This window comes from Myotis daubentonii, chromosome 16, assembly GCF_963259705.1.
Source record: "Myotis daubentonii chromosome 16, mMyoDau2.1, whole genome shotgun sequence".
In the NCBI taxonomy this organism is placed as follows: domain Eukaryota; kingdom Metazoa; phylum Chordata; class Mammalia; order Chiroptera; family Vespertilionidae; genus Myotis; species Myotis daubentonii.
Window position 1 is genome coordinate 39,829,929 of NC_081855.1, and position 22,621 is coordinate 39,852,549.

At 34.3% G+C, this 22,621-nt stretch overlaps 1 protein-coding gene across 13 annotated transcripts in view; it reads left to right on the plus strand.

The window, feature by feature from the left end:
• The window catches only part of HELZ (helicase with zinc finger), a 131,840-nt gene that overhangs the window by 37,872 nt on the left and 71,347 nt on the right, over positions 1-22,621 (plus strand). For 10 of the 13 annotated variants that reach the window (XM_059670034.1, XM_059670042.1, XM_059670046.1 and 7 more), the window contains 6 exons: positions 5,183-5,450; positions 7,869-8,202; positions 9,300-9,430; positions 14,560-14,739; positions 15,276-15,380; positions 20,384-20,562. In XM_059670034.1, the coding sequence (XP_059526017.1) occupies positions 5,183-5,450; positions 7,869-8,202; positions 9,300-9,430; positions 14,560-14,739; positions 15,276-15,380; positions 20,384-20,562 (1,197 nt within the window). The remainder of the gene's footprint in view (positions 1-5,182; positions 5,451-7,868; positions 8,203-9,299; positions 9,431-14,559; positions 14,740-15,275; positions 15,381-20,383; positions 20,563-22,621) is intronic. The other 3 variants (XM_059670041.1, XM_059670043.1, XM_059670045.1) reach the window with 3 other exon arrangements.

The following is a 22,621-nucleotide window of genomic DNA, read 5'->3' on the forward strand; positions in this document are numbered from 1 at the left end:
AAGGAAAATAGTTGAGAAAAGTTAAACATTTTCATGAACTAATTTGGGTACATTGAAACAGTTTCACATAATGAAATGGTTTTTCAAGGGCCGGAAAAATAAAATTCAGGAGAACAATGCAAAATGTGCAAAATATATTTTATGATACGAGATTTTAACATTATAAAAAGGAAAACAAATCTAGGTTTAGGCAAGCGGGGTGACATTTGGTTGATTATTTTGTCATTGCTTAAATTAGCTGACCTGGTTGTACTAATTAATGTTTCTTTGTCAGATACTTTTTAAATTCTTTTTAAAAAAATCTTCATTGTTTAAAGTATTACATATGTCACCTTTCCCCCCTCACTTTTATACTGTTAAAATTGATGTCATTGAATATCTTGATGTTTTTTGTTAAGTTCTTAAATTTTTTTTTGTGTGACTGTATTTGTTTCAGTGTGACTATGTACAGAGTCCCAACAGAATTTTGGAGAAATGAAAGTAGGACATAAACAACAATATTTGTTTCCTGCGTCTATCTTAGTACTAGTTAGTGTTTTTTGATTATTATAGCAGAATGCTTGTCAGCAAAAAAATTGAGGGCAAAAGATTTGTTTATGTGTAATCACAATTTTATAAAACATTCTGAAATAGTTAAAATGTAAAATGGGAGTCTCCCATTTTTATCATTTCCTGGAATATTTGTGTGGATAACATTCAGGGACATTGAGAGCAAGAGAAGTTCTTTGTTAAATTGGTGACAATGTAACTGACAGTCTGGTTGATTTCACCGCTAGCCTCAGCCAGTTCATTGTTTGATTTTCCTTGGCCTAGAATTCTGAGAAAAGTGTTATTCCATGTACAAACTGGCCAAAAGGCAGTTGGGAATTGGGGAATTAAATTAGGTCTGAGCTTTATCATGTTTTCATAACATTATAAATTATATCACAATATAATTTGGTTTTTACGCACACAAAAATGCAGTGATGGTGTGAAACTAGAATTTGAATAGGAAATAATCTCTGTCACTTCTTCCACTTGATTAGCTATTCATTGTTTAAGTAAGTATTTGTCCTTAAATTAATGTTGGGGACATATATTTCTCTTCCATAAAGTTATAAATTTGGGCCATTGTGGGTCATCTATTTATTATCTTGATGCAGGGGTCCTCAAACTACGGCCCGCGGGCCACATGCAAATACAAATATTGTATTTGTTCCCGTTTTGTTTTTTTACTTCAAAATAAGATATGTGCAGTGTGCATAGGAATTTGTTCATAGTTTTTTTTTAAAACTATAGTCCGGCCCTCCAACGGTCTGAGGGACAGTGAACTGGCCCCCTGTTTAAAAAGTTTGAGAACCCCTGGTGATGTTTCTAAAACTGTTCCACAGAAATTAATAGGGGTTATACATATTAATAATAGGTAAAGAGTTTCATGTCCAAATACGTTTGAAAATGGTGCATGCTTTATTTCCCAGTGCATCTCAGTAATTAAGGGCTCAGTGTCTGTCAAACTGATTTGATCATGGAACTTAGTTATATTCATTTATTACTCCTTGAAACTTAAAATCAAGTTACATAGCAGAGATTTCTTTTTTTTTTAAAAAATATATTTTTATTGACTTCAGAGAGGAAGGAAGAGAGAGAGAGAGAGAGAGAGAGAAACATCAATAATGAGAGAGAATCATTGGTTGGCTGCCTCCTGCACCCCCCACACCAGGGATTGAGCCCACAACCTGGGTATGTGCCCTGACAGGGAATGGAACTGTAATCTCCTGGTTCATAGGTCAACTCTCAACCACTGAGCCATGCTGGCCACCTTTCTAATTTATTGCTCATTATTGAACTAAAAAAAGCTGCCTACTTTAGGTGATTCAAATTTGAATTGGGAAAATACTCCACAGTTTTTTTTGTTTGTCTTTTACACGAAGCATCCAAACCTTTTTTGTTTGCAGGTCATGAATGAATTTCCCCCCTCTAGTCGTTTGACAATTCTGCAAAGTGGGAAACATATATAACTTTAACTTTGCTTTTTTCAGTGTTTTCCCCTTGTTGGTACAATTTGGGTTCAGAAAAGGATACAATATGTTCTCAAAAAAACTTTTTTGGATTAAAGATGTGCCTCTCAAAAATGTGTGGTAAAAAACATCTACAAAAGAAGGAAGTTAGTGAGTTTTCCCCTTACTTAGAAAACTGCATTTATGCCTTCTACCACAACTTTGAGTAATGGAAAATTTTTGCTGGGCAAAATTGATTTGGAATTCTGCTTTGACTCTCTCTGAAAGTTACATGTTGAAGATTAATTCTTATATTTAAATTTGGAAATTTGGTATCACACATTTTTCTACTTTGTGTCTAGCAGTGTATGGTAACACTAACATTACAATTTAGTATGACCTAAAAATGATCTTCAACTGTCAAATTTAGTTGCTAAATTAAGAACATGTTATGTAATATTTAATATGATGTGATCAGAAAGTAATAAAAATATATTTAAAAATTGTATATTGTCAAAACATAAATGTAACTGAGTGGAAGCATGTAAAATGTATAAAAATACTCCTATGCTATTACTTTCGTGTTTTAACTTTTTAAAATTATTAGCTTTGCAAAGAGATTGAAAATAGGGACAGACAACATGGAAAAGCTCAGAAGTGTTTATCTTCTAGGTAGCAGTTTTGGTGAAGTGATGTTGAAATGGATACCAGAAATGGTAGTTTGGGATTTTTTGGATTTTAGTTTATTGTTAATTTGGGCAGTCAAGACTTGTAAAGCCAGACAAAAATGTTTTCTAAGGATAAGTGTGTGTTACCTAATTTTGGAATTAGGAAACATTTCATCTCATTCTTTTAAAGTCCTAGATAAATATAGCTGTTTTGAGCAAATTCCATATTTAACATGCATTTATTGCATGCTTATTTTGTGCCGGCTCTTGTGCTGAGTATGTAGAACACTGGGTTTTTTTCCTCCTTACTTTCTTCTTATCCACTCTCCAGGTCCGGTTAAGGATATTTTCAAGTCTGCTCTGTACTACTTACTGCAAGACAAAACAAACCAGCCCTTTGGATGCTTTATTAGAATAGTAATTATGTGGCTGAAATGAGAGCTGTTGTCAGTAATCAGAGGGCAAGGGACGTTGGGAAGCATATCTTGTGCCAGACTAGTTATTCCAATCTTGAATTCTATTTTTGTTGTTGTTAATCTCACCCAAGGATATGTTTTTTCATTAATTTTTAGAGAGAGTGGAAGGGAGGGGGAGAGACGGAGAGAGAGAAACATTGATGTGAGAGAGACACATCAATTGGTTGCCTCTCACACATGCCCTGACCAGGACCAGGGATCAAGCTTGCAAACGAGGTACATGCCCTTGACTGGGAATCAAACCCATGACCCTTCAGTTTGTGGGCCAACACTCTAACCACTGAGCAAAACCTCTTAGGGCTATACTGTATTCTTAAAGTAAGTTAGAGAAAAGAAAATGTTATTAGGAAATGTTATTAAGAAAAAAGAAATATATGGTACTTATTAGAAAAAAATCTATGTATAAGTGCATCTGCACCGTTCAAACCGTTGTTGTTCAGGGTCAGCTGTAATTGTGGCGCTATTGCAAAATAAACCATCATCGTTTCATCCAGAGTATTTTAAAATACAAATGTTTAATGAGCAGACCATCTTTAGAGCTTGATGATTATAGTTATATTTATGTTGTCATTTGAGAAATAATAAAACTGGTATATAGTAATAAAATGCTTTTCAGGGAACAAAGATTAGAGATTAGAGCAATTACTGTTTTTCTTTTTATTACATTTTTATTTTTATTTTTTTAAAAATATATTTTATTGATTTTTACAGAGAGGAAGGGAGAGAGATAGAGAGTTAGAAACATCGATGGGAGAGAAACATCGATCAGCCGCCTCCTGCACACCCCCTACTGGGGATGTGCCCGCAACCCAGGTACATGCCCTTGACCGGAATCGAACCTGGGACCCCTCAGTCCGCAGGCTGATGCTCTATCCACTGAGCCAAACTGGTTTCGGCAACATTTTTATTTTTAAATTTGGGCCTTTACATTGTAATCGTTCTTAAGATACTAGGATAAGCTACTTTCTAATATTGAGAAATTTCTCTTGGTGGATGACTACATGTTTATAATTTATATGTAACATTTAATATAGCAAAATCTCTTATTAAGCAAAACATGGCAATTATGCCTTAGGCTCTCATGTCAAAGATAGCACACGATAACTTTTCTTTGTACTTCGGAGGCTAACTCTAATCTCTGTTTACATTTTTTGTTATTTTTTCCCTAAAACTTTAACTTGAGTTGTGAAATCATCTTTCCAATTACGTTAGATGAAAACTGAATCTCGGCCTGATAAGTCAGTTAAGGAACCTTTTTTCTTTTGGTTAAGTTTCATATTTATAGGTGTGTGTATGTTCCACCCAATAAAAAAGTAATGTGCTTGCTCTGCAGACAGACGGAGGCTACCCAGGGCTCAGAATCTATGTTATAACGTATTTCACCCTGTGCTGGTATTCTGCAGATTTGAACAGTCATTCATTTCGATATTGTGCCCTACTTAAAATATAATTTAACTGAGGCTAAACTGGATTTTTTAAAAAAAATGACATTTGAATGGTACATCATATTTCATTTTAATGTGGAATTATTGGTGTTTCTCATGAATATTTCCTAAAAGGGTTTTGTTTGTTGTAAGTTGACTTTCAGAGTTTCACTGTTTTACCACACGAGGAGAGATTTAACCTTTCACAGTTTTCTGATCTTCTCTTTCTATCATGGGACAGGTATTGGTTGGAGGAGGAGAAAAGTGATTGTCACCTGATAGATTTTTGTCTTATGAGGAATTTATCATATCTTCTTCCTAGATCAGATTTCTCTTGAGTAGAGAGTTAAGTACTAAATGTTAATCTGTATTTTTAAGTGGTTAATAACACTTTCTAGAATGGCCTAGTCTGGTGTTAAAAAAGATGTTTTCTATATGGATTCCTATTTATGTTATTTTGTTAAGCTAGACAAAAAATATTTCTGATGTGGGGAAAATACTGTCAAATGGGTTTTTATATTGTTCTGTTTTTAAGAATTTGAGCTTTAGCATATAAAATTCTCTTACCAAATATACAGGGCATTATTTGGTAATTTTAATGTTGTGCTCTTTTATAAATGTGTTTTGTTTCCATCTAGATCTTGAGTACCTGATGCACGCAAAACAACAGCTAGTAACCACAGCTAAGCGTTGGGATTCTTCTTCTAAGACTATTATAGAGTTTGAACCTAATGAAACTACTGATTTGGAGAAGAGCCTTCTTATCAGATACCAAATTCCTCTCTCTGCTGACCAGCTATTTACCCAGTCCGTTTTAGACAAGTCATTGACCAAGACCAACTATCAGTCACGGTTGCATGACCTTCTTTATATTGAGGAGATAGCTCAGTATAAAGAAGTAAGCAAGTAAGTTACATTAGAAACACTTTTCTTAATTTTTGGTTATCTCCCCTTTGGATGTTATTTTTCATTTTGAAAATGGAGGTGTTCCTATGTGAAGACAGATAGTAAAATGGTTGTTATTCAGTGGGTGTTATTTAGTAGCTGTACATGAGCTTCTTGAGGCAAGAACTGTGTCTTGCCCATCCTGGTAGTCCTAGCGTTTTGTACATAGTTCATTTCCACAAGACTCTGCCAGGTGCTGGGAGTCTAAACCTGTGGGCCCAGCTCTTTAGGAGGTTTCTGTTCATGGTAGCCAGGGCAAGCACTCAGTGAATATTTGTTTAGTAAATGTACAAAAACTGAAAGACTTCATATTTTGATAAGGAATTTTAAGTATGAAATGATTTAAATCTTCAGGAAAACTAATTGATAATAATAAAATACCTTTATAGCAGTTTATAAATGCTTTAAAATATTTTACATTTTATCCATATTCCATAGATTAAGACCAAGTGTTTAAATGAAAACTTATTTGAATCATTATAGAAAAGATAATCTGAAAAATTAAAGTTTGAGTGAAGGAAGATATTAATGAAATAGTTGTTGTATTTGGTAGTACCATTCTGCTTTTTAATAAAATGAAACGAACCTTAAGAATTGAACCACAGTTATGAGGCACAAACACATTTTTATAAGTAGTTTTCCCTTTAAATATACCCTAACCAACACATCTTTCTTTCCCAAGCTGCCTTATTCCCCTCCCCCCTTTTTTATGGAATTTATTGGTGTGACAGTGATTAATAAAATACATGAGTTCCAAGGTGCCTTATCAATACCTTATCATTAATATTATTAATAGATATTGAATACTCACTGAGGGATATATTCAGAAAAGGAAAAGTGAAAACTTAAAAGATACCTTGTGTTACTCTACTTATAGATTAAATATGATCTAACTTTTGGAAGTATTTTATTCAAATTAAATACATGTAAGATTTACAAAATCAGAATATCGTTTTCATTACTCTAAGACTTTCAATTGTGGCCTATTGATGGTCTCTTAAAAGACATCAATTGTTTCTATAGACAGTTCTAATGAAATGATCAGTTATCAAATAGCAAGGGCAGTGGCTTATATCATATTCGTTATTCACATTATTAATATGCATGTATTTTATTTATATTATTGTAGAGTATTTTTCCTTGAGAAAGGAACACTATGGTAAGTTATAAATATTGTGATGAGACAGAGCTTACAAGCTTACAGGAATCTTTTTGTTTTTTTAAATACTTTTATTGATTTCAGAGAGAGAGAAGGAGAGAGAGAGAGAGAGAGAGAGAGAGAGAGAGAGAGACATCAATAATCAGATCAGCTGCCTCCTACATGCCCCCCACTGGGGAACGAGCCTGCAACCTGGGCTTGTGCTCTGACCAGAAATTGAACCATGACCTGCTGGTTCATGGGTTGACGCTCAACCACAGAGCCCCACTGGCTGGGTGATAGGAATCTTGAGAGATCATTTTGGAATACCATACCAGAAATTTAGAAAATATTATAAATTAACTTATGCTTGTTTAATATTTTATTAAAGTTTACAAATTATTCCATATACATTACTTTAGAACTTATAGTTAAATATCAATAAGCTTTTGGATTATTGTTTTTAAGTAGAAATTTATCTGAATGAAAAAAGAATGAACCCTACAAATTTGTGGAGGTCTTATTTTGATCAAGAAATTAAGTAGATGAAAATTTACTGCAAGAGCACCTTGGAATAGCTTCAAGCCACTTTTAGAGGGGGCTAAAAGTATCTGCAATACAAAATGAGCACTGGTGGCAAACAACGTTGGTCTATTTCTAGAGGGCTGTTTGGCAGTTTGTAATAAGGGTCTTTAGAAAGGTTGAACCTTGCCTCTATGTAGCCATGAATGGGAATTTATTTTGGATGTTATTAACAGAGAAATGTTAATCATTGAAAGAGAAATTTATGATTAGAATTTTTTGGTAAAATCCACTTGGAGAACATCAGTTTAATGAAAGTCCATTGAGTTTGCATGCAGTGCCTTTCCTTCTGGTTCTAGGTGATTTTAAAGCCTTATTTGTCCCAATGGTGTGGTCAGACACTTATGTAATATTTCATTTTATTAAAAAAATCATACTTAGCTTCATTTAAATCTTCATACTTTAAAAATTGTGTGTATTCAACACAATTTAATGTGTGTCTGGTTACTGAATGAGAATTAATTCACTAAAAAAAAAGTTTTCTTTGTTTCCAGCTTGGATTAAAGTTGGACAGTATGTAGTTTGTATCCCAAGAGAGTGGAATTGATAATGAAGTTTTAATTTTTTGTATGTTTATATTTGATTTATTTTCTATTACTCTTCTAGTTTTTAAGTTTTTGATGTAGAATATTCAAACTCGTTTTCCACTTCTGATTTAGGTTCAATCTTAAAGTGCAATTGCAGATTCTGGCAAGCTTCATGCTCACTGGAGTTTCTGGAGGTGCAAAGTATGCTCAGAATGGACAACTTTTTGGTCGTTTTAAGCTTACTGAAACACTTTCTGAAGATACTTTGGCAGGACGGCTTGTGATGACCAAAGTCAATGCTGTTTATTTATTACCAGTCCCTAAAGAGAAGTTAGTACAGACCCAGGGAACCAAAGAGAAGGTTTATGAAGCTACTATTGAAGAAAAAACAAAAGAATATATATTTTTAAGGATATCCAGGGAATGCTGTGAAGAACTTAATCTTCGGCCTGACTGTGACACACAGGTATGTTTCAAGTGTGGCAACAGTCTCCATATCAGCTGATACTTTTCTGGTTTGATTTTCTTTCTTCTGCCATAACCCAAAGTATTATACTAGTGGGTGGAGAATTGAACCTCTGGTAACTCTCAGAGAAAAGCAATTCTCTTTAATCTAAGTAACATCTGAAATGTTCCAGTTTTATACAAGGTCAAGTTTTCTGATTAGAGTTTAAAATCAGCGATGGAGGAACAGATAGAAACCAAGTTACACCCTGGGACAGTTCTCATCTGAAGTTGTATCTGCTCCTGTTCTCTTTATCTTTGGATTCTTTGCTGAACTGTGTGTTCAGGTTCCATATTTAACTGGAAAGCTAATATTTTTTCTTTTTAACCATAAGATAGTGAATATTGTTTATTAATAGAAGTTGATAGTGTCTTAAGGGCTGTTTTTATCACTTGAGAGATGATATTTCACAGATGTTCTACTGATTGTAGCAAATGTGTTCTTGATAGGAATGGTGTAATCAAATAACCTTTAGAGCTTAAGTAATTTCCAAGTGCCTCAGTTTCTTTTGGTGTAGAATGTGGTTAATGATAGTATATACATTATTGGTACTATTACATGAGATAGTATATGTAAAGTGTTTATTATATAGTACTTGGCACTAAATAAACTAAGCAAATATTAGCCATGATAATTATTATCCTATATAATAAAAGCCTAATTGCAAATCGACCGAATGGAGGAACAACTGGTGAAATGACCGGTTGCTATGATGCACCCTAACCACCAGGGGGCAGACATTCAACACAGGAGCTGCCCACAGGCCCCAGGCCTGCCAAGGCGGGTGCCAGCGGGGTCCCCTGGCGCCCCCCCACCCCCCCTGCTGATCGCCCTGCTGGTTGCCCTGCAGATTAGCCCTGATCGCCGGCCAGGCCTAGGGACTCTACCCATGCACAAATTTTGTGCATTGGGCCTCTAGTTAGAATATAATTGTACTTTAAAAGAATCTCTAAACTTGGTTCCCCTAAAAGATTATCTTCACAAAGTATTCTAGTAAGCTGTAAGTGCTGATGTTTACTTTCATGCTTAAAAAAATTATTTTTAATCTTATGTTTCAGGTTGAACTTCAGTTTCAATTAAATCGATTACCCCTCTGTGAAATGCATTATGCGCTAGACAGGATCAAGGACAATGGGGTTTTATTTCCAGACATCACTATGACTCCAACCATACCTTGGAGTCCCAACAGGTACAAAAAGGAGGTATCTCATTAAAGGACGTTATGCTAACGTTAAATTAAATGTCTGTGCTGGACAACTCAGGCATACCTTTGTAAGAAAGTTTCTCCTTATTATTCAGAAGACATTTTATTAGTTGAAACATGAGAGTAAAAGAATGCAGCATTTGAAGGCCATCATCTATTTACTTTTCCTCAGCATCTAAATGAATTCTATTGCTTTTCTCAACAGCCTTTATAGAGTAACAAGCAATTTAGAAATATGTCTGAATAGTTGAATGGGAAAATTAGGGCCTTCCTATAGTGTTTAACTAATTTCAAACAAATTTTGAATATTGAAGATATTTTTGTAATTTAGCAAAATGGAAACAGTGTCATAGAAGATATCACTTCAGAAACCATTCTCAAGTTAATGGTTGTGTAAATATTTTTCTGCTTAAATTCTATTTGGCACTTCTTTACATAGCGTAATTAAATATGATACTTCTATTTTGTTTCCAGAATAACAGCGGTGACGCCTGCATGACTACATCTTTCTTTTCGTCCTTTTCACTGGGTTTTATCCTCGTGGCCCCTGCTCCTCTCAGCTCACTCCAGTTTTTTTTCTTTTTTAAATCTCAGTTTCTCTACACAATAGTAGTTTATCACTTGTCAATCCAGTCATGGTAGGGTGGTCCTCCCATCTCTGATGGAGGCTCTGGTATCTTCAGTAAGTCGTTTCCAACGTCACCCTGGGTATTGGCATCCAGCTGGCAGACGGGGGAAGACGGAGCACAGAACATCATATAGGAAGTTTTATGTGCCAGGCCTAAAGGTGGCATATATTCTCCTCACATTTTATTTCTTCTGGTCCTAAAAACAGAACAAAACAAAACATGCCTTTCAATACAAAAACTAAATAATTTGTCCCTTGTTTACTTGCCCTAACTATTCTATCCCCATTTTCCTTTTTATTGCCACATTTCTTGAGCAGGAATAGTCTACATATTTCCAATATTCTTTATTTATTCATTCTGTAATTTCTGTTTTTTACTTCCTCACTCTCCTGGAAGTAACCATTGATCTACTAATTGTAGAAATTCAGTGAAAACTTCCCAGGTCTCATTGATTCAGCGTCTCTGCATCCTTCCCTTTCTTCCTATCCTTATAGCCCAGGTTTTATTTAGAGCTGGACTATTTCAGTCCTTTCTAGTTTGTCTTCTGTCCTGCTGTCTGTGTCTCTGTTCCCTGGGCCAGATCTCAGATTTCTTTTAGAGTGAGTTTACTAAAATAATAATTTTATTTCCCTACTTATATATCTTTGAAGGCTTCTCTTGATATGTATATAAAGTCTGAGCAGCTGATACTAAACTCTATTATGTGGTCTCATTAACAGTGCTTTTGAACAGTATCTTCTCAGTTTCTTTTCCTTTTTTCTACTTGGAACCCTTTTTTTCCTTCTAAATCTCCTAATTTGTCCTCCACTTATTTGCCTTCTTATCTTTCTTTTTTCAACTATGTTTTTATTGATTTAAGAGAGGAAGAAGGAGGGATAGAGAGATCGAAACATCAATGAGAGAGAAACATTGATCGACTGCCTCCTGCACACCCCAACTGGGGATCAAGCCTGCAGCCCAGGCATATGTCCTGACTGGGAATCAAACCATGACCTCCTGGTTCATATGTCGATGCTCAACCACTGAGCAACACTGGCCGGGCCTTAATCATTTTTAAGTGTATAGTTCAGTGTTGTTAAGTATACTCACATTGTTGTGCAATCCGTAGAACTTTTTCATCTTGCAGAACTGAAACTTAATACCCATTTAACTCCGCATTTTCCCTTCCCCAGTCCTGTCTTCTCATCTGTAAGTGATCTTCTCTCCCTGAAGTAATCTTTGCTAAAAGTTGATCTATTGAATATTTGTCGTTTTTTCAAGATTTAGTCCATCTCAAATGCTCTCTCCTTCAAGTAGATAAATCTTATCCTTTCATTTCATTATTTGAACAAATATTTATTGAGTGCCTACTATGTGCTACGTTCAGTTAATTTTGTGCTTTTAAGCATAATTTCTCTCAAATTAATTTTCATTAATTTTTTGCATGTCTACAGTTCTCATTAGATTTTGAACTTTTAAAAAAATTAAAAATTTCCAATTATAGTTGAAATTCATTATTGTATTTGTTTCAGGTGTACAGTTGTTACACATTTGTATAACTCATGAAGTGATCTCCCACCCCCAAAGTCTAGTACCCACTGAGTTCTTTAAAGGAAGAGACCACATCTTATTTATTTTTGAATCTCCAGCAGGGCCTTGCACATTGTTAATATATGACACATTTAAATTAATAAGAATTTCAAGTTTAAAGAAATATTAGGGTTTCAAATGTGAGGTCCTACCAGTATTATTAGGCATTTACTGTACATGCTCAGTTCTGAAAATTATATAATATATGACAATGTATTCAGTACCCCTGACTGCAAGTATTAACTGTAAAAGTTAACTAAGGAAATGCCAAGTGGCAGAAAACTTTTAAGTAGGAAGAGAGTCCATAGCACTATTATTACAAATAGTAATTGAAATATATCTGGGTCTGGGGACATACTGAGAAATCACTATCCATTTAAAATTTTTCCTAGAATAAGATAGAAGTTGAGAAATTATTCTTGGGCATGTGGTATATAAATTAATTATAACAAAAAATTAATTATAACAGTGTATTAGACCAGGATAAAAAAAGAACTTTGAATTAATTTGGTTCAGGGACTAAAATAATACTTATTCAGAATAAACTCGAGGAGACTTTATATTGTTTTAAACTGTGAAAATTAGAGATGACTCTTATCAGCATATATATTGTAAATCTTCCCTTTATTTAGTAGGTGGCACAATAAAGACAATTTGTTTTATTCAGAGTTGACCAACATTGTTAAAATTTCTGATCTGCCTTGAAGCATTTATGTACACTGAAACAATTAATAAGTAGAATAGGTTATATAAATAAACATTGACATATTTTAGAATTATACCCATAAATCTGTCATTTAATCATATATATATAAATATAAAAACCTAATATCTCTTCATTAATAAAATCATTAAAATCCCTGAATTTGAAAGATTAGAGGTTGATTTTAAAACTTTTTCTTGTTTTTTGAAAGTGTACTGGTCAACTTATATATCATTTTTTTGAAATCCTTAGAAAATATTATAATAATGGAAACAAACATTAATTGAGCGCTTGTTGCTCAATTATTTTTCTAATCAGGTTGTATGCGTTATTTCATTTGATCTTTACAGTAACCATCTGATGCAAGTATGCTATCTCCATGTAAAGACACAGGAACCATGGGGTCAGGTATCATAGTAACTCAGGTATTGACCTAACTGTGGCATCAACATGTAGAGACAGAGGCCCAGAGGTAGGTGGTCCAAAGCTAGTGCAGGAGCTGGAGTGCCACCAAGGACCACGGTTCTCCTTTCCTCTCTGCCATACACAACATACTGGTTTTCTTCTTGATGCCCATTGCCTCATCAATAGGAGATGGCTGCTGCAGTTTTATTTGCCACGAGCTCATTTCAGCCAGGTGAAGGAGGAAGGCAAAGCAGCAGAAAGAGCTTTCTTCTAGTGAGGCTTCGTTTTGTTTTATTGGGTATAGATAGAAGCTCTTCTGAAGAACTTCCTCCTACATCTCATTAACCGGAATTGGGTCTCTTGCAGAGGAGGCTGGGAAATGGTGTATTTAGCTATTTAGGTTCAATAGAGGAAAGGCAGAGAGGCTGCTGTGGATGGCGTGGGGATAACCATTCCACAGTGTCTGCCACTGTGTACCAGATCTGTACTTAGCAATCATCTAAAGGAACTTCTCCTTTGTAGAAGATGAAACATTGCCGGGGACCTGCAGAATTACGAGGAAATAAGTTGGTTAATGCTTAATTCTGTGGAGTAAAATGCTTGGGTTTTAGTGACTGGCTTATAGGAAATTGAGTGCCACCGGTCAGAGTCCTTTTGTTTTTTACTTAGGAAGGTTTAAATTTCAGAAAAATAAGTAATGGAATGCTTAGATGGCCAATGTTTATTTTCTAAAGTTTTACATTTTTAGGAGAATTTTGTTTGAAATGATCTATCATAATAATTTTTAAAAACTGAAAGTGTTAAGATTTCCCATAAATAACTAACTTCAGATTTAAGTAGAGTACAGCCTCACAGCGGGGGAATTTTCACTACACAATGTCCTCCCATTTCAGGCTTATTTTGTAGGCACTTTGCACATCTTCTAAGTCTCTTTACACACCCTTCCTATTTTGGTTCACATCCCTATCATTTTTACCATACTTGTTGCGATATTTAGTATTTTAATTTTAGTTATGGGAAAGAATGCTGTTGGTCCTCCACTTGGTTTGATCCCTTTCAGCATCTGCTGTCCATTTAAATCTTCGAAACTTAGCCAAGTCATAGAAGGGACACTAGGAAGCTGGATCTCATTACAGCAGCCATTTGTGCTGCCATGACAGGTGTTCTCTACTCTGAAAAATAGGACATATGTATAATACTTGTGCGTGTGAAAATACTAGAGAACATTTCATGTTATCCAGCTTTTAAAAAAACTGCTGTTTTCTGAATTAAGAACTTCAGAAAAGTTTGATATCTCTTAAGTAGAGATATACAGGTTTTTTCTTTCCCCCTTATTTTAAACGTTACTAAGAGATCTTTGAATGGATTGGAATTTGGAAATCAGTTAGTTTCCCTTTTGCATTTTATTTGCTAAGCAAAGAAACTACTACTTCATTATTGCCAGGAAAAAAGGTTATTTGATGCTTTTTATGTCCCCGGGGGTATCTACATTTTAACATTGTCATTACTATAGAGACTTGGCAGAAACTAGACTAATAGTGTGTGATGTCTTTAAGTTACTTATCTTTTTGCACTTGGAATAGGACAACATAACTAAAGTGAGTTTTGATCAACATAGTAAAATTGGGTAATTTTCTAAGAAGTAATTTTAGAATAAGCTTTGATTTTTATAGACGCTATGTTATTTCAGTATTTTTTTATTTCAGTATTTTTAATGGTTCAGTGAAATTCAGGATACTTGTATGTTGTGTTCTGTTTATTAATAAGATGTGCTTGTTTAAAGTAACTTAAAATTTTATTTTCTACAGACAGTGGGATGAACAGTTGGATCCTCGACTAAATGCAAAACAGAAAGAAGCTGTTCTAGCCATTACAACCCCACTTTCAATACAGCTGCCTCCTGTTCTCATCATCGGACCCTATGGGACAGGCAAAACCTTCACTCTAGCTCAGGCTGTAAAGCACATACTCCAGCAACAGGAGACAAGGTGAGATGGTGAGGGGTGTGCTCCGATCTCATTACTAGGGCACAGCCTTTGTTCTTGTTCGGAATTCAAAGTGAGGGCTAACAAGAAAATTTTCATCCAGTTTGTAAACGTTTTAAAAAATACAAAAGAGAAAAAGACCTACATTCAAACCCTAAAGCACTAAAATTTGAATTCTCCTAAAACATACTGTTTTAAAAATTGACAACATAGAGAATGATAGCTTTTAAATAGCCAGCGAAACCCCAAGTCTGCTAAAGAATTTGATTATATGTTAGAGCCAAAGAATTGGATTTTTAAAAAGTAATTTTATATGTTAGATTTTGTAATTTTAGGGGACTTATTTCTGTTATAGCATAAAGAGTAATACAATTTGCTTCAGAGCATTATTCAATAATATGATAGAGGTTACTGAGTAGGTTGAGGGAAATGTATAATGTTAAGATGGCCACTGCTTTTTTATTTTTATTTTTTTGGTATTATACTGCTTGTATAGTTTTGTGTTTTATCATTCTTTTTATTTGCACCATTTATTTCAGCAGGATTCTCATTTGCACCCATTCTAATAGTGCTGCTGATCTCTACATAAAGGATTATTTACATCCCTATGTAGAAGCAGGCAATCCCCAGGCAAGACCTCTCAGGTATTTTTTAAGGCTTATTATGTATCTGTATCACACTGTATTCTTAAGAAAAGGTGTCTGTAAAGATTTTAGTAACTTTGAGAATACCAAAATCTTTAACTCTGCATTGGCATTTGGAGGTAATGCCTTTTGAAGAAATGATTTAAAATTAAAGAAAAATTGAAAATATTTGACTGTTCACATCTTAAACATTAAGTAAAGAAAAAGACATCCTTTTTTAAGTTTTGTATGTAAAAATGTTGTTATAGTCTGAGCTGATTTTGATGTGTACCTCTAAAAGCTACTATGATGAAGTATCATAAATATGATTTACATAAAATGTAATTAAAATCTTAACATATTTTGTGGGGCAGAGTAGTCATGCATGATAGTTCTTTATGGAAATAAGATTTTGACTGTGATCATGCAGGTAATTTCATAAAAGTTGCACATTAGAGAAGCATGAAATACTAAAGTGATTTCTGCAACAAAATGTAATTGACCGGTATTTACAACTTTTATCATTTACGAGACAAAATGTCCAAGAAAATTTTAGATTCATATAGAAAGGTCCTTCCAGTGTATATGGAGATGGAAGTACTTAAATATAGGATTGTGGGGGAATAAAATCCTTTTCTTCAGAAAACAATAAAGAATCATTAAATGGTTGTTTATTACACCATTTGCTTTCATTGTTATATGAATTAATGTTTAGTTTGCCATTTTATAAACTAATATGTCATGCCCTATGTTGTTTGAGTACAATTATTGTTTAAAAATTAATTTCTAACCACTCCTTTGAATCATAATTTACTAACTTTTTATTTGTTGAGCCTAGGCATGGAAAATGAGATTTTGCTATTTAATTCTTTACTATTCATAACCCAAGCCATTTGAATGATTTTGCAGTTGCATTAAAAAGAACAAATAACAAAAAAGTGGCATGGCCTGTGAATACAGGTTTTTATGTCATACTTTGTTTTCACCCTTGGAAATTAGAGCAGAAAGAATTATTTTCAGTATAATTCAGTTGTGTTTAATAAGAAAACATCATATGTATACAATCACTATAAATGAAAATGTGGTATTTGCCGGTGGTTAAAATTTGTCAATAGCTAGTTTGCTTCAGATTCTGATCTTTTTTAGCTCATAAGTGACAATTGGGTAGCTAGCAGCATTTTTGCTATGAGTGTTCTTATTTAATGGAGATGTTTGTTTGCTTTATTGTTGGTAGAGCGTGTGCATGTGTGTTTATTTTTGTGTTATGTGGGAACCATGGCAATCTCAATTATCACGGTCTACTTGGCTTAGAAATAATGGAGTAAAAGCTTCTCAAATGTTGGTCAGCCTAGCATAGGTCATTTGACATGTGAGGCAGTAGAACTGTTGATAAACATTAAAATCCATCGTTTGACTATCATTATGCTTAGCTTTCCCTTGTAAAATTATTATATGTTGGTAGTTATGATTCAAAATATAGTGCATGTGAATATGCACAAATTATGTTTCAATAGGGTATATGTGTAGTTGTAATGGCCCCAATTCAGAAATTTGGCATCTAAGCAGAAAGTTATCACCTCCCCACAAATCTCAGGAGTGGTTCAGCCAAGAAGGAAAAATATTTAAGTATACTTAAATACAAATTTTATGTTATTTCATTTTAATAATGGAATAAAAAAAAGAAAAGGCTTGAATTCTCCAGGTATTTTTTTTTTTTAATGTGGCCCTACATTTTTACAATAGTTTTTCTCTTGGGGAAAGGTATTAACTCATGAATGTATTTCCTATGAGGATTAATGCATTGAAATGTTAGGATTTATTAGCACTATCACTACATTAACTCAGTTTTATTTATAATTTTCCTAATGGACAATAATCTTGAAAGGTCTGGGAGATGGGATAGAGAAAATTAGAATGGCTGAGCACTCTGGGGAGATGAGCTTTATCTGAATTGTCCCAAAATGCAGGGGAAAGAACACAAGAATGCACAAAGCGTCTGCATATGACCTTGAAGATGTGGTGTCTCTAAGGTGTAGGACTGACGAGGAGTTTGCTTTTTTCACAGTATAGTTTAGAGCAGGCTTGGTAAATGTGATTAAGTGTGAAAATACTCATAAACATTAAATAGTTAATGCAGTAAAAATGTTTAAATATGCATCCTTACAGTTAAAATGCATAGAATTCTATTAGTTGCCAGGAGTCATTGTTAAAATATTTGTAGAAACCATTTTAGATTACATTTAGTTTCAGTTTTACTTCTTACTTCCTTAGAATTAGATTTTCAAGTGGGGTAGAGAGGAAAGCACAGTTCTGTTCTATGTATAGTTCTGAAGATCGGTATCTGGCACTGGAATAGTTATCACTTAGTGGATAGAGATTATGGATAAAGTGTGCAAGTACTGCTTTGGGGCAAATAGAAGCTATTTGTTTTATATAGATTTTTAAAGAAGCAGATTTTCTTCTCGGATCAGGTCTTTCTGATTCTGTAGTATCTTAAAGTGATAACTTTTTTCGGGAAGTTATTAATATGAATTCAATATATGAATAAAATTTCAGTGAATTAAAATTTTATATTACCAGGCAGTTTCCTATATTAAGTATCATTATACTTTTTGTGGGATATGTGAATGGTTTGTTTGTAGAGATAAGTAAATTAGTTGGTTCATTTTATACTATAAGCCTGAAAGTGTCACTTGCAACTATCAATTCTCTAATTTTGGAAAATGTTCTTGATGTGTTTTAAATAATCTTATAGACAGTGTCTCCCTTAAATGTTGCACAAAATGAAAGTACCAAGAAAATATTTAAATCTTTTTAAAGCCAGCACTAGAATATTGTACCTTTAAGGCAAGATAGACCTAATGATCAAACTTTGTATTCTTTTTTTTAATATATTTTATTGATTTTTTACAGAGAGGAAGGGAGAGAGATAGAGAGTTAGAAACATTGATGAGAGAAACATCGATCAACTGCCTCCTGCACATCTGCCACTGGGGATGTGCCCGCAACCCAGGCACATGCCCTTGACCAGAACCGAACCTGGGACCCTGCAGTCTGCAGGCCAATGCTTTATCCACTGAGCCAAACCGGTTTCGGCAAACTTTGTATTCTTACTAGCTTCAACATGAGGTAGCTTTCTAAGGTGATGACCAAAAAGTTAGTAGTGAGACTTAGAACTTCAATTTCTGCCTTTTCTTTGAAAAAGAAGCAGTGCTTGGAGTTAGATTTAATGAATAATTTGAAAAATCACTTTTCGATTTTACATGAAATGTTTAAGAAAATATGGAAAATATAGAAAAAGAACAAAGAGGAAAATAAAAACTATAATTTCATCAGCTGTAAATACTACTAACATTTTAGAGTTTAATTTCTAGTAATTTATGTATTTACATACATATACTTTAAATTAATGTAATCATAATTTATTAGTGATTTTTTAGGTAGCTGCTAAAATGAATTTTTTATACATCTTAAAGTAAATTCTGCTTTGCTGATCTGATTAACATTTTTTAAACTAACACTTAAAACATGTTTAAAATTTTTGCATCTTTAAGAAATGATATTGGTTATTTAGGGACATTTGTTAAGTACTTTTTTTTTTTCTTTGCTTAAAAGAAAACAGCCAGTTTTAAGTGTTTCATGGAGGGTTACAATCCATTTTAGAAGATCATGAAATTTGTTTTTGTGCATTTTATATTGGAGCTGCCTGTGAAATATCTTAGAGGAGACAGATCCTATATAATAAAAGCCCAATATGCTAAATGTCCGGTCATCTGTTCAACCAATCAAAGCATAATATGCTAATGGATATGCTAAGGCCACCCAACTGTTTGCTATGACGTGCACTGACCACCAGGGGTCAGACGCTTTGAGTGGTAGGTTAGCTTGCTGCTGGGGTCTGGCCCATTGGGACTGAGTGAGATGAGCTGGAGTGGTACCTTCCCGGTTGGCCAACCTCCTGCGTCCCTCCCTGGCCCTGATCATGCACTGGTGGGGTCCCTCGGCCAGGCCTGTGCCCTCTCGCAATCTGGGACCCCTCAGGGGATGTTGGAAAGCCGGTTTTGACCCGATCCCTCAGGCCAGGCCTAGGGACCCTACTGGTGCACGAATTCATGCACCAGGCCTCTAGTATTGAATAAAGAGTTAGATATGCATCCTGGAGGTCAGAGGAGAGGTCTTGGTTGGAGAGAGAAGGATGTGTGAGTCATTAGGGTATTGAAGCCAAGGGCCTGGATGAGATTGTCGGGGTAGAGAACAGAGCTTGAGTAGAGGAGAGAGCCAAGACTAAGACTTGAGGATGCCGACCGACCCTGGAGAGGGAGAAAGAAAGCAGCGGAAGGTTGAGTCATAGAAGCTGAGGGAAGACAGTGTTTCAATGAGGGTGAGTGGGTGGATAGATGGAAAGGTTGTTTTCGTACCATCTTAGTAACCTATTGCATGCGGCCTACTAATATTTTTCTTTTGCAATTAATGGAAGAGATCCTATTTTTTAAGATTTTCTGATTGTCCAAAATTTATTTTGATTTTTAAATTTCTAGAACATTAGAGGTTGATTTAAATATAGCTATAAGAATATATTCTGAAGTGAAATGCAGTTAACTTTTTAATTTCTGTTGTATGTATGTAATTCTGTTGTAAATTAGCATAGATAATTAAAATACAATAAGTATTTTTTAAATAAGAATTTTCTAGGAAAAAGTAATTCCTAAATGGCAGTGCTTTGAACTTAAATTTGATGCTTATGAAATTGTTTTCGTGTCATTCTGTTTGTAAGAAAATCTGAACACAAAAATTATTAGATGTTCATTTTATAGTAGTGCATATTCTTTCTGTTTGAGTCTTTTTTGGTAGGGGGAAGTCACAGTTGTACGTGAAATTCTAATCCAGTAGAGTGTTAATGGTTATCCAATTTATTTGCTAATTTCCAGATATTGTAGTCTTAAATAATAATGTCATTATTTTGATAATCAAATACTGGTAAGAACTTAATAAATACAAATAGGAAATATTATCTTCTTTTGTAGGGTATATTTCAGAAATCGCTGGGTAAAGACTGTTCACCCAGTTGTGCATCAGTACTGTTTGATCTCAAGCGCACATTCCACCTTTCAGATGCCACAGAAAGAAGATATTCTTAAGCACCGAGTGGTTGTTGTTACCTTGAATACTTCCCAGTACCTCTGTCAGTTGGACCTTGAACCTGGTATGCTGACTCAAGACACAAATAGGGGGTTTCTGAATGCCTAGGGCTTCTGCATTCACTCTAGACCAGGGGTTGGCAAACCGTGGCCTGTTGTCTATTGTAAATAAAGTTTTATTGGTTGGAACAGAGCCATGCCTAATTATTTACCTATTTATTACCTATAGATACTTTTGTGCTACAACAGCTTAGTTGAATAGTTGTAAAAGAAATTGTCCGGCCAAGAAAACCTAAAATATATATTGTTTGGTCCTTTACAAAAAACGAAAATTGTCAACCCCTAGTTTAGACATTTTAGACATTTTAATGACGGCTATTCTATTTATTCTCTAATTGATCAGATGGTATTTATTTACTATTGATTATATGAAAAATTCAAATTTGGACAATGTTGGGGTGTTTTTTACAGTTTCTCAAGTTTTTGCTTTAAAATACTTTTGTATAGTGTAGACACAACAACAATCACGATTGTTGTTGTTTTTTTACATACTATTGCGATTGTTATAAGACAGGAGCTAAATAAAATTAAATTAATGTTATACAAAGTACAGATATAAAATGACAAGAAATTCTGATAAATATGGCAGAACTTAACCATCAAAAAATGGTATCACTTTAAATTAGTTGCTTTGGAAGAATATTCATTTATTGCTGCCATATTATAATTGTTGGCGTGGCTCAACACTTTTTTGTTCTCTCCTTTTGGAATTGCTTTCAGAGCCAGTGACAAATTCTTTTGAACATCCTGGAAGGTAGAGACTATTCTGTTCATCTGGTATTCCTGGCACCTGGCCCAGGATATAGAAACCTGGAGGCCCTTGATAAACCTCTTTTTATCTTAAATAATGAATGGTGGCCAACTTTCTTTTTTGAAGGTAGATTTAATTTTAGAAAAGCTTCAAAATATTTCTGAGACATGTAAGTCTTTCTGAGACTGGTAAATAAGGTAGGTAGGTGATCAAACTGAGCAATACCATTAGCGGTAAAAAAGACAGGAAAAAAAAAAAAAGACGTGCCTCTCAGTAATGAGACTTATTTTCTTGTGCATGCAGCTCATAGCTGGCTGGTGAGGGCAGTTACAAAAGCAGAGTTTCAAAAATGTTTTGAACAGTGACTGCATCATTGGAATGAGTTATATTTCTTCCCAACTGACTTCTTTGAATGGAACAACACTTATTTGAAATGTAAATTTTGGTATGTTTATTTAACAATCAGTCTCATTACTTTATGGTTATACTCTGCATATTTGCCGTACAGGTTAAATACCCAAACCTCCTAAACAGTTTAGGTTTGTGTGAAGGAGTAAAGAATGGCTTTGAAGAGTGAGCGTATAGAAGAATACTTAGTAGAAGTCAACTATGCTTTGTTCTGGGTGTTTAATTCTCATATTAACCCTGTGGAGGGTTATTTTACAGATAAGAAAACCAAGGCTCAGTTTGAGTAATTCAAGTTCCTTTATTAGCTTAAGCAATAGGTATAATAATTTAATGATTTATCTAGTTCTTGATTCAAACCTAGCTCTATTTAATTATGATAATGAAAACAGTAGGTATTTTTCACTGGTCTCAGTGTTTCCCTCCAATTTAATTCTGTGTTTATGTAATCACCATCCTTAATTAGTCTTGTGGAACAAGAAGCACAATTCTTTCAACAGGGAGAAAAATGCATGTGTCCATATCTTGCTTGAGCCACTGTGGGTAAATAGACAACAGTTATTAATATTTGTATTGTCAACCATAGCTATTTGTTTAAATGGATGATTTTGAGAGTTATTACTGCATTAGAAAGTTGTATGAACAGATTGTTTGGAATTCGTTGATATTTATAGAAATAGGGATGGAAATAGAGGCTAGGTTCTTGGGCCAACTCACAGTGGGCTGATTAACTCAGAGTTTTATGTCATCATTCTGTTGAGAAACTACTTCCTGTTCTTTGCTATGTTAGTAAAAAGAGGGTCCCCTCTGACCTCATTGAGTTGGCAGTAGGGGACAAGTTTTTCCTTCTCTACATTGAGACAGCAAGGAGATTTTTGCCTCTTTCCCCCCCTTTTAGAGGAAAAGGG